The sequence below is a fragment of the Nyctibius grandis genome, chromosome 14 (genome assembly GCF_013368605.1).
Source record: "Nyctibius grandis isolate bNycGra1 chromosome 14, bNycGra1.pri, whole genome shotgun sequence".
Lineage (NCBI taxonomy): Eukaryota > Metazoa > Chordata > Aves > Nyctibiiformes > Nyctibiidae > Nyctibius > Nyctibius grandis.
In genome coordinates this window covers 5,439,102-5,452,005 of record NC_090671.1, presented here as the reverse complement: position 1 = coordinate 5,452,005, position 12,904 = coordinate 5,439,102, and the positions used below count along the sequence as shown (strand labels likewise).

General features: G+C 44.6%; 1 protein-coding gene across 1 annotated transcript in view; it reads right to left on the bottom strand.

Annotated features, from left to right (window-relative positions):
* BCR (BCR activator of RhoGEF and GTPase) overlaps positions 1-12,904 on the bottom strand; it is a 103,531-nt gene that overhangs the window by 31,190 nt on the left and 59,437 nt on the right. The window contains exons 3-8 of the mRNA XM_068412286.1: positions 12,161-12,265; positions 11,439-11,624; positions 7,632-7,739; positions 5,773-5,833; positions 4,831-4,883; positions 4,339-4,479 (exon numbers count right to left, since the gene is read on the bottom strand). Of these exons, the coding sequence (XP_068268387.1) occupies positions 4,339-4,479; positions 4,831-4,883; positions 5,773-5,833; positions 7,632-7,739; positions 11,439-11,624; positions 12,161-12,265 (654 nt within the window). The remainder of the gene's footprint in view (positions 1-4,338; positions 4,480-4,830; positions 4,884-5,772; positions 5,834-7,631; positions 7,740-11,438; positions 11,625-12,160; positions 12,266-12,904) is intronic.

Here is a 12,904-nt window from a genome sequence, read left to right as displayed (position 1 = left end):
CCTGTACACCTTTCAGTGCATGGATATTCTCTTTGGATTGCCTATTGCTGTCCTCCTCCTCTTCCTTCTGTCAGTGAGCATCTCCCCCTCCTCTGCTACCAACCTCACGACTACCTGTATGCTCATCTATTCATCCTACAGTGTTTTTTGTGCTGTTTGCATATGATAAATCCTGCTGCTGTCATGTACCGTTTAACTCCAGGAAACATGGCAGCAGACCAGCTTGTCTGCGACACACCACAAAAAGTGGAATTTAAAAATCTACTCATCCAGAACCACAGCTGTACAAAAGGCCATCTCCTCACGTGAGTGCCAAGGAAAGAGCTCATCCGATGTGGTGACAGCAGAGGCCTGCAGCGTGCGTGGGTGAGAGCCCCGGGAAGGAGTGAACATGTGTGATGCAGGAGGAAGAGGGTAAAAGCAGGAGATGGGTATTGGCATATGTCAGTGAGGAAGAGGTGGTTTGGCTTTCTGCAGAGCGTAGGAAGAAAATGATTCCTTGTGCGTGTGTTGCAACACCAGCATTGCAGAATAAAGGGATGCTCTGCCTAGGCAGCTAAACTGGCTGCTCTTTGAGCATTTTAATAGCCTTTCTTTTTTCTTTCCAAAGCCCCTGTCACCAGCAGCTCTCTGACTCCAGCTGTAAGACAGAATGTGAAGCATCCAAGATCATTTTTGAGTGCTCTATTGCCAACATCTGCCCAAGGCCTCCAGAAGCAGTAGGCACCAGGCCTCAAGCTGTGCATGGCTGCCTGTGTCTAAGCTTAGGTCCCAGCCTTTCAAAGGCTTTGGTTTGCACTTCTGCACCCTTGCAAATGTCCTTTTTCCTTTCCCTTCCCTAGTACACTTGGTCTCTACCAAGTTAAACAGGAGCCTAAGGCAATCATACCCAGACCTTGACTGCAGTTTAAAACCACATTTAAAAACACAGGAGAGCAGCTTGCCAAGCAGCCTCTTCTCTCCAGGGCAGTGGAAAAGGTGCAGAGTAGCATAAGCTGATCCAACATGGGATCTAGTGGGCCTGATCCCAGAAGGAACTGCCTGTCAGCCCTCTTGTGTCTGGACTGGTGCTGATGAGACCAGACACTAATCCACTCAGCCAGCAGAGTGACCCAAAACTCAAAAAGGCTTCGTTTTCAGGCAGCTCCATTCCTCCATGCCACTGTGGGATCACACAAATACCAGTGTGAACACTTCAGAGAGCATGGGACTGCACAGCCAGGGGCAAGGCAGAATGGCAGCCGCCACCACTCAGATTGGCCTGAACTGCCCTGAAACAACATCTGCAAAGAGCATTAGACACGCAGCAGTCAAGAAAGGAACCACCATCTCCCAAATGAACTCTGCAATTTTTTGCAGTTTCATTAATTCCTGCTTTACAAGAATGGGCTGAATTTGCTGGAAACACAAGCCTTTACTTCTGGCAGGGAAAGACGACACAAGCTCTACAGTCATTTGCATCCAAGCTTAGTTGGAAAAAACACCATACAGTTCATATAACTGCTCTGTAATAAGACTAGAAAAGTTATTACTCTTTTCCTTCTGGCACATAATAGTGGCACATCCTTCACCTCAAAGCATTCATTTTCCTGCTTCCCCAAGGGACCATCCCCAGTAGAACCTTAAACAGGTTCCCTGCTTAAGCCAAGAGGATAGTGGTGCAGAAGGATCTGCAGTGAGCAAAGAAGATGCCTGCTCCACAGTTCTAAGGGGTGGAAGAGTCTCCACCACTTGCATTCTGAGTCAGAAGGTGCAGTGCTACTCAGATCCTCTTTCTTTCCATGCATTTGTTCGGTTATTTAGAGGGCTGGCAAAGTGGATACTGGCAGATAATCCACCAAAAAAAGTAAAAAAGTAAAACCGCAAAAGCAGAAAGATGGGAAGTAAAGGAGGGAGCAAGAGAATGTAGCAGATCAGGCTGAATGGAAACAGACCCAAAAGCCCAGATAAGCTCTCCTGGCTCCCCTGTGTTGCCAGGCTGGGGCTGGTGCTCTCCTGGCTCCTCTGTACCGCAGCCCTCACACCACAAAGCAGAGAAGACTAGCAGCAGTCAACCTGGCAAGAGCAAGGACCAAACTATGTGTTTGGTCTTAACCCACCAATACTGCCTTTCCTGTTGTAGCCCTTTCTGCCCCTTTGGTGAATGGTTTTACTCCCTTTGTTCCCATCTCCTTGCACTACCTGAAATACTCACTCAGCCCAGCAAATTAAACCAGGTTCACATGTCACAGAAAACTTTCAGTTTATATGCATAAGTCTAGAATTAGAAAAAAGCCTACTGAGCCAAGCAGAACCAGGGGGCTGGTGTGCAGGAAGGACACCTGACATCACGCCGGAAGGCAGCAGGCAGGTCAGACTGAGTCGATGCTCCCGGAGCAGGGAATCACCTTTTGCAAAGGGAGGAATACTGTGCTGGTGAGCCTGTACTCTCTCTCCTGACCTGCGCTCCTCTCCTTCCCATCCTGTCACTAGGGAGATTAACAACCGGCTGCTTTCCTCAGTTCAAAGCAATCCTGAAAAAAAAGAGCTGGAGCAAGAGACTGGTGAAGGAGATTTGACTCCTCCCCATGACACACTCAAAGGGGAAAAATATTCCACATAAAAGGCAAGGACTGGGAAAAAAAAGATAACTGAGATCAGCACCTAAGCAATACATGAGGGGAAAGGGCTGTTTTCCCTCCTTCCTTTCCACCAAGGAAATTTCAATGGGAGGAAGACAAATAATAAAAAAAGCCATCAAAGCAAGCTGGTGATTCATTAAAATAAAAAATGCATTATGCATTGAGAGCAGTCAATTAGTAGATGCAAACTGCACACAGTCCTGTCACCCTAGGGGAAGCACAAGCAAAGCAAGTGGGAGGAAAGGATAAGTAGAAAAGGAAAGATTTACAGGCATAAACAAACCCCAGCTATGACCCCAAGCTGAGTAGCTTGTAGGAAAAAGCGGCCATCACTAACCCACACGGAATAGCTGGGAGCAGACTTGTGTCTCTGGATTACTATGCAGAGAGTGAACATACCTACTCACAAGCCTCCCCTTCTTGCTTTCTAAGATCTGACGAATACAGCACTCCAAAAAGAGATCATCAAGATCATCCTCCTGAGCCTGCCCCTCTGCCTGGGCTCTGGCACCTTGTTAGGATTCCACACGACACTTTTCAAAGCCTGCATCCCTCATTGAGATTGCTGACAGACAACTAGAGAACACAAAATGCTCCCTCCCCTGCAAGGGGGCATTCTAGCCTGCCGTTTCTGCTACAACTCAGTCAGCATCCACTTTAATGAGGCCATCTACTATCACTGAGGGCCTGGTGACTATGTCTGAGTTTCTGCCTCAGCTTCCAATTGCTCAGCCCCTCCTCTTCTTTTCTCAGCTGCAGACTTCCTCAGTTGACAAAATGAGACAATAAGCAAGACTTGCAGCACAAAGTGCACCAAATTCCCAGTGCTGCAGCTTCTAGCAAATCTTTGTCAGCTGAAAATCAGTTTAACAGCTAAAAGCAAGCACGTTTAGCTGACAGGATTTGGGAATACATCATGAAGGTTCATGGTATCTTAACAATCTCCTGGGCTTCGTAAGAGATGTATTTGTACAGGGTAATACAGGTCACTTTTGAACAGCCAGTGTCTCTGGCATGCTGCCACAGTTCCTCTTACACATATACTCTCTGAGCTGCACCTCTTTTGTCCATGCAGGACTCACCGTTGTGTAGCTCTATGCCCTCCTTGCGCAACATTGCAAGCAGGTAAAGGAACTGCACATCTTAGAAATTTCTGGGTGTATTCCAGCTCCTAGCAGAGCTGAAAAGAATTATATTACACCCTTAGGAGTCAATCACCTCCCTTAGCTTTCCCAACCCATTCCACTTGTTTCACTTCCCAGTCCCATTTACAACACTGTTCTTTAGAAATAAGGATGCAAAAATGAGTTTTATGGAAAGAATGAAGATTCTGGAAAACAGCTTTTCCTAATTTTTTATGATTTCTGATGTTTCCTCACCTTTTTCTCCTCCCAGGCTTCCTGTTCAGTTTCAGTTTGCAGGTAAAATACACATCCATTTAGTGCACAGCAATATGCATCATAGAAATTATGTATGACAAATGATTATAACAATGCTAAGGACAAAACCCTAATCATATTTTTCCTTTCTGTTTCCAAACTGTTTTCTGAACAGAAAACAGAGAGGAGCTGTACCACATCCTTTAGAGTACAAGGACACTGCATAAACTGTATCTTAGCAACAAATGAATTAATAGTGTAACTTCCTAGTCTGCTCTACAGAAAAGGCACAACCAGTACTTAGAAACTGAGAAAATAACGCAAGCAGGAAGACTCACCTCCCCCTTCTTTACAGTCATGGACTGCCGACGAGGAGTGATCTCCTCATTGATGCTGGAGAGGAAGTTCTGCGAGATCCGCAGAGCGTCCTGCAGGAGCGGATGATCAGGGTGGCTCACTGGAGTGTGCTTGAGCAAATCCTGACACCAGGAACACAGACAAAGAACAGAACCATCAGTAGCACTGGAAAGCAGAAGGGTCTGAGGGCCCCTAACTAGAGCTGTAGGACAAGATGCTCCAGTCTCTTCTTATAGATTACAGTAAGGCTTCATCTCCAGAGGAAGAGGATAATACTCTGCACTTCTTGGTAACACCCCTAAGGAGATAGCAGGGTCCTACCTATGGACTCCCTCCCCTTAGAGTAAAGGGAAGAGGCTCTTATGCAGCATGACAGGTTTATTTTTGCAGACCTGCAGCTCCATGGAAAATTTGAAGGACAAAGAAAATAGGAAAGGGGCCTAAAGTTTGAAAACTACCCTTCAGATACTTACATGCAGGACAAGTGTGCTGCGAGTCACTCGATCCACTGGCTTGTATAATAAAGCTGTGGAAAAAAACAAAAGCAGCAGGAACATAAGGAAGAAGTACCTAAATACAACCCCTACAGAGCAACTTGTCCAATGCAGCTGAATGTACTGGCACAGGTTTATTAACCAATGAGCTACTGGAAGGTTAATGTGCTACACAGCCAATAAAACACATGAACACAGAGAGGGAATAAACATGCTCCACAGCAAACAGATGCCCACTTGTGAGCACGCCCTGCCAGCGGGTGAAGAGTACACAAGGTAGGACAGAACAACTGCACACAGCAAGGCACACTTCTGACAATTCCCGGGCAACCTGCCTGGTCCCACAGGTCTGAGTCAGGCCTTGCACTCTCAAAGTTGCCAAGGAGGTCCCTGAGAGGCTGGCAGTGCATCCCTCCTTCTGGAGTTCAGCATGACATGTTGAGTGCTTCCAAATCCTGATAACAGGCCCAAAAGTGAAGGGGACTGCCTTTTATATTAGTGAGTATGGAAGCTTCTTATAATACAGGTTGTCTTCTACTTAAGTGCCTAGAGACAAGCACCAGGGAACCTGATCTTGACCAGGCTCTCTAGATGCTACCATAGGGCAAAACCCTGCTAGGATTGCATTTGTGCTATCACTGGGTAGCAGATCTGCTCCTAAAATCACAGCAGTCCTTTAGTTGGCCTGGTTTTGCCCAAAGGGACTGATGAGGTTTTAAGCTGGGCAGGGGCTTCCCCATGCATGCATGCAGCTTACTACGCACAAGCTCTGCTACTTGCAAAAGGGAACTGATTTCCTAGGTAGAGCCAGCAGAGACTCCATAACATTCCAGCATTTAAAAAGAAAAAGGGAGAGTGGAGGTTTGGCAACAGCCCCCACACAGTCCTGACAAACCAGTCTCCTCTGCATGGATCACTCACTTTCCAAGGAATTTTTCGTCGTCTGATCTTTAGATTCCTTTGTGCTTCTAGCCTTTAGATTCTAAAAGAAAAAGAAAATGCACGTAAGTAGACAGTCAATCACCTTGAAATATCACATGGGAATGTAATAGGCTATCTGCTCCTCCAAGAGAGGGCCTAAATATGAATGGAGGACAGCCCTATCACTGTTCAAGTCAGTGAAGGAGAAATGTGCTTTCCTTCTTGGTAAGTCCGCCATTGCCATGTCACAGGCACCCACACATCTCAAATATTAAGCAATTCCTTTCCAACCAAAACGATTCTGTGATTCTGTGAATTTTCTTAGGAGTGCATGTCAACAGAGATGCAGCAAAGCAGGGAACCACCTACAGCAACACAGGGATGGTGGAGTTTTTAAATCACCTGCAGGAGAAAGGCATGTCCATAAGGATGCAGCCATTGTCACAGCATGTGTACATCACCAATAAATGAAGCATAGGATTGGGATCAGCACCCCCAGGTTATATTTCCCTATACCTGTACTCAGAGCTGGGTGACCTTGGACAAGTCAGCTCTCTTTATGGCAGAAAAGGAACAATGCCTGTGACTCTTCCCTTTGCACATGGACCGTGAGGCTACATGCATTAATGTGCTGAGCTCAGAAATCCTCACCAGGACACAAATGCAGAAGTAGCATCACCATCATTCCAAATGCAGTAGATACTAGCATGATTTCAGAATTTTCCTTCAGAAAACAGCAAAAACGAGGGATCACATTTGCACAGAGCCCAGGACCCTGGGGCCTTAATCTCTATACTGTCTTCTAGTGATTACTATAATACTAACTATACATATTACTACTACTAAATGGGAAAGTCCATGGGATGCATTTTAGTACTGAAAGAAAAGCAAACACAGGGGAAGCTACTTTACTAATGAGTTGACACCACTAGAGCACAGAAGTAGTCAGGCAAAGGACCAGAATCTGATGGAAATCCTCAGGAAAGGAGAGCATAGAAGACATTTGCACTCTGATGAGTAGTACAGCAGATCCCAAAAGGCAAGCCTTGCTTCCCTCATTTCACAGAGGGAACACGTTTTGTTTTACCTCTTTATGATAAAGATCTAAAGGGACAGGCAATATTGAATGTACTCAGGAATTTTTTCAGAGCAATAAATGCACCCAGTATTATTCAGCTCTGACTATCTATCTGCTTGCTTTTAAGGACACACATATGAAGTTCATGTTTTCTTGGCCACTGAGTTCTTCAAGGTATAGTCACCACAATACCTTGTCAATGAGACCATGCACTGTAGGCAAAGCTAGTGGCCTGGGAAGCCTGAAAAGGCATTCAAAATGTTTTGACACAAAGTACTCCTCGTAAAGAGAGGAAATCAGAGCAGCCCGACAAATAATATTATAGGTTGCACTTGACACACTTGCCTTTTTAAACAGAGAGCTACCCTCTCCTCCTCTCCATGCCAGTGAAGTCTGCAATTCCACTGTCAGCCATAATGCAGGCCATTAAGGATGGCTTTTTACACCACAGTCAGCATCATCATTAGCAAGAGAAGCATTCGACAAACTCAGATACAGCTTTTCCTTTTAGAAATACACGAAGGTGGCACAGAGCTCAGGAGTTCAAAGCAATGCCAGTTTTTACAAGATTCCTTGGGTGGGGACAGCACATAAAGGCTGTCTATGTGATAACCTCTATTAGCCCAAAGTGAGAACATGAGCTGAAGCAGTGAGTCTATGGGAGCTCACAGCTCCTCCAGAAGCCAGGGCTGCAAAGATTACTTGGAGGATAGACAGGAGTGACATCGCAGGGTGTTAGTCAGATCCAGACGGCTCGTGTGTCTGAACATCATGACATTACCTCAGAGATTTCAGCAAACTGAGCATTGGCTTGGCAGCACTTCTCTGCTGTCTCCATAGCAACTTCATAGTTATCCACAAAGGCCCGGTACACTCCCAGCTGGCTGGCCTGCAGGAAGCAAAACAAAATAAAATAAATGCTGGGGAAGATGACAGTTTGGGATGGCCAGCCTCAGTATCTAATGATCAGGTCACATTCCTTCATGCCAAAGAATCACAGGCAATGCTGAGCAGTCCCAGAAAGACATCGCAGACCTGTCAGCTTTGCTTAACCAGCACAGGAGCTCCCATGCACCCTGTTCCACCTATGCTGAACAAGTTCACTTGTGAAGGATGTGGAAGCCTGCGAGAATGACACATTCTTATTACTGTCATCTATTTTTCCCTTCTGAACTGCCAGATTAGTATCTATTAATATTTTAGCTCATTGATGTAACTGGAGCTGCTGGCTCTTTGCCACAAAATATGAATCAGACAGGAATGATTCAGCCCAACAGCACAAATGTGACCCCAGTCAGCTACTTGTTGGCTCTTGCATGATGGTCACACTAAATCAAACCCAGATATTAACCCATATCTGCATTAGTGAACATCGTTACAAGGGCAGCAGAGTGCTGAAAACACAGAAGAGAGATCCAGAGCACAATCTGTGTGGAAGGCAGTGATTGCAGCAGTGTGACAGAAAACAGCCGTTTTTCTAGCAGAAGGAACATGCAATTGGTCCAGAAGATGGAGCAGGCCTGAGAGTGCAGTAACAAGCCGTTATTATCACTGAGTCTTAGCACTAATCCCGTTCTCTGATTTAGGAATTGCAGCCATATTCATGCCAGAGAACATAAGATCCAGCTCGGGAAACCCCTGGGTAGCTTCCAAGCTTGTCTGGATTGCAGAGCTGGTTTTGTGTTGCAGAGCTGCACAGGCTGTGCTGTAAACACCTCAGCAGCTTGAGCATGCTTGCAAGTGCATGGTCCGTAGTGAGCCAACAGGTGGAGTGCTGTAAAAGGCTCCATTAAAGGGAAGTTTGTTACCAGAAGAGCTTGCACTTATTATTTCTGCAACTTCCCTGACACTTCTGCCCAAGACATGCAACTGGCAGGGTAGTTAACTTTCCCACAGACAGTACTCTTTTCCTCTCTTGCTCTCTCATAATCATTGTGTTCCCCATTCTCTAGGAGCTTTGTGCAAGAGATAATGGAAGAGAAAAAGCCACTCTCAGCAGACCATGCCCTGCACAAATTTCTTTAGCTAACAGAGGCTAAGAAATGGTGAGCTATTTCCTAGGGCACTTTTACTGAAAGATTAGAAACCAATCTCAACCCTCATACAAAATAATATGGTTATGACTGAAGCTGAAGAAAACTGCGCTCACTTATGCCAGGGATGACCTGGCCCCAGCAGCGTGGAGAGTAAAATCTGTATCTGCCACTGGGGCACAATTCTGTGAAGCTGCTGCTGTCAGAATTACTGATCATTTGCAGGGCTTACGACATGCAGGTTTGGATGATGCCAGCTAACATGGCAGAGCTCTAAAGTTTCTCCATTCCTGTGTGGCTCTTTCTTTTCCTGCTACTCCTGACCAGTCTTTCTAAGCTTTCATTTTCCTCCTTAAAACGTGCCATCATGAAAAAATCTTTTTCATTAAAGACTGAGCTTCCAATCAAAGCAATAATGCTCTTACACAGTTTTCATGCTGGTTTACTTTTTCGCTTTTTCAATTAAAAAGAACACACTGAAAATTAAACAAGCTTTGGTAAAAATAATCGGCTTTTGGTTACAATTTTTTCCATTCCTGAAAACTAATCAGTGATACTTGCTAAACATTTCTTCATTTCTAGAAACAGTTCTAAAGTGTTTCCTTTCTAGTTATAAAAAAAAAGTACAAAATATTCCCCAAAAATGAGAAGCATATTTCACTCCCACATGCCTAGTGTCTTTTTTTCCTTTTCCTTAGTTTCAACAGGAAAAAGGTGGAATAACACTGACTGATGTTGCAAATGGATCATGCTTTGTGCCAGACCACATGAAATTCTAAAACTCTTTGCGTGCACTATCTATAACTTCAATCTACGGTGCTTTGTTTTGCATGATATTAAAGAAAGTTAATGTCCCCAGGGACCTCAGGATAATAACAAGGATTCCAGTGTTTATCATCAGATTGCATGACATGACCACAAGTAAACAGTCTGCTCCAAAAGATTTGATGTACATCCTGTATAGATGTCTTGTAAAGCCTCATGTTCTTGCTGTCTCTCTCATCTAGGTGCTTCCCACTGCCTGCCAAGAATTATTAGCTTTATCTCATCCAGCAAAGAGTTTGCAATTCCCACTGATACTGTACCAAACCACCAGAAACTGAAACTGCTCAGCTAGCTCAAAGCTTCCTGCACTAGAGCAATTTGCTTCTTTGCTTCCAATACTAATCTAACAAAATCAACGATTCTGTTACAAATGCAGAAAAATCAGGGGAACATAAATATAGAGTGCCAGAAGAGCTTAACTCCCGCACCTGTGATCACCATCAGCAAGAAATGGTCTTAAACAAAGGCCTAAGCAGCTGTACGGTGAGTCAAAGCTTGCCCAACAACAGCAGTGGTAAAGAATATATTCAGGTCCTCTTCAATTAGTGCTGTCTTCATCGTTGCGCTACACTTTCAGTGCAGTTTGTGAGGCTTCCACTTTCAGCAGCCTTCTGTATCTTTGCTTCATCAACCAGGAGCAGGTGGTTTTGTCTTCTTAAACCAGTTGCTCAAATTGCATACCATGAACTACTCACCAAGCCACCAACTTGACCCCTCCTGGCTAAAACATGCTGGCAATGAAAAGCAGATTCCCGTAGTTTCAGCTTGAGCTGCTGGTGTGTATGGAAAACACCATCTTCCAGGCCCATCTCCCCCTGCTCCATAGGGGATGAGGCTGGTGCTGGGCTACACAGCTGCTAACAATTGAGTGACCCTGGTAAAGCATACTCCCCATCCAATAAACCCCTCACTGGAATGTCACTCCTACCCTGAGAATCAGAGGCACCTCAGGAATGCAGAGATTCTTTTCTTTTCTAAAAAGGAAAAACCAGCTCCTTTAATCCTTTGCTCTCTGCACATGCTAGAGGAGAGGCTAAAGGGGCTAAAGGAATCTCCTAGAATGCAAACAATTTGTCATCTGGCTCAGAAACTCAGCAATTTTAGTTCAGTCTCAGGAATATGCTGTGTATGTTCTTTGTCCTGTTCTGCACTCAGCCAATTTTGTTGAGGTTGCTTAGAGGATTCTTAGCAGCAGGTTGACTGCATCAGCATAGCAGCAAGGGGAATATCAAAGCCAGGATGGTGATAGAAAAGCAAAGCCAAAGGTGATGACCATAAAACAGAAAATCAGCACAAGATAGAACAAAGCACCATGGAGAGAAGGAAGTACGTGTGAGGGAGTTCAGCCATAATGAGAAGCACTTAGCTGTCGGTGTTAAAAAGTATGGTTTTAAAAGTATGCTGTTAAAAAGCATACTTTTTAACACTGCCATTCTCCACCTTCCTCTAAAGCAAATGGTTTGACAACACTGCAGACATCCTGGAGATTCAACATTTCTGTGAAATTGTATTTGTATTAGTAGCATAGCTTGCTGGAGTCTTTAATTAAAGGCAATGAAACAACCACTTTTGCTGTAGGCCCTTCACTGCAGTGAGGCAAAGCTAGAAGCCTCTCACCCAACCTAGCTACAGGCTTTCATCCCTTCGGTCTGTGCATGGTTGCTGAAGGAAATCATACCAGCACCTGTAAGATGAACGAACCGAAACTTTGGTGATGGTAGCTAACTCACCAACTTTTGGAAGAGGTCCCCTACACGTTGCTGGTGACTCCATTGCTGCACGCGGGGAAAGAGCCCATCATAGAATTCTTTGTGGATCTCATAGAGCTCAGGCACTTTGAAGAATATTGTCTCAATCTGCTGACTGGTCAGCACAGGCTGAGATGTGGTGGCAGCTGCTTTCAAAGGCTTCATAGGCTGAAATGAGAAATGAAGGAAATCGTTATCATGCAAACCAAGTACATTCACCCTTGCCACATTACAACACATCCCTCCAGAGAGTTGTTTTTCATGCTATTAATAAGTGATACTTGCATTCACACAACTCCTGAAAACTAGACATTAACAAATTCTCTCATAGGGATCAGCCACCCCTGGTAGGTGAATTTTCCCAGGATATTAATGGTGCGACTAAAATCCCTTTGCACTTCATCTCCTTAATCTCTGTCCAACTGTGCAGCAACGTGTCGAATAATTAGCACGGGATACTGAAAGACAGAGCTCCTGGATACTACCACACTAGTAACTCCCTGGCTGTGCCATATCCAGTCCTTTCTTTAAGCCTCTCTTTCTCTCTCTCTCTCTTTCTCTACTGGAGAATAGTAGTATCATGTACCCTTTGCACCCAGCAACTTGTAACCCATGACATGTGAAGTTCTGGGAAACTCTGGATGGAAGTAGCAGTGAAAATTCAAGTACCCGTGTTTGAAGTGGTATCTGCCACCAGCGCTTACCAGCAGCAGAGCTTCCAGGTGGCTCAGGTAGGTTTCCTCACTGGCTAGGATTCCTGACAGGACCCATTTTCTCATCTCCAGGCCTTTCTCCAGGTCTGGTTCACTCTACAAAGAAGTTGTTAAGAAGAAAAAAGAAAAAGGAAAAAACAAAGAAAAACAAAGGGGGGAAGTGTGGAGGGAAGAAAGAAAAAAACCAAGAATGAGCATGGAGAGCAAAAGGTATAATACAGCTGACCACAGCATAATTGGGTTTTTTGTTTACTTTCAGATTAAAAAAAAAACAAACAACCAAACAAAAAACCCACCTGTGCTGTGTCTTGTTTCCAGAAACACAAAAACATAAAACATTAAATAAAATTTTTATTTACCAGCAACTGATGTCACTTAGGTTTACAAGTGGTAGCTTTAGTCATCCAACTTCAGTTGGCCCCAGTTAGATGCCCGGACTTCTTCACAAAATTCAAAACACAGAACTTAAAAATCAGAATTTTTCCTCCTAAAAACCCTTGGTTATGTGCAATTCACTCCCTCCTCCCACGAGAGCTCTCTATGATCCTGCTCCAAAGCCATGTCTCTCCGTGCAGACAGGATCTATGCAGATGCGCATGAATATACGGCGGTTACAGCCCGGCGTTGCTGTTAAGATGGCTGTTCTTTCTTGCACTCTCTACTATTCACTAAATTATTTCTCAGCACCAGCTTGCACAATGTCTATTTTTAGTTAGAGGATGGAATAATCAGTAC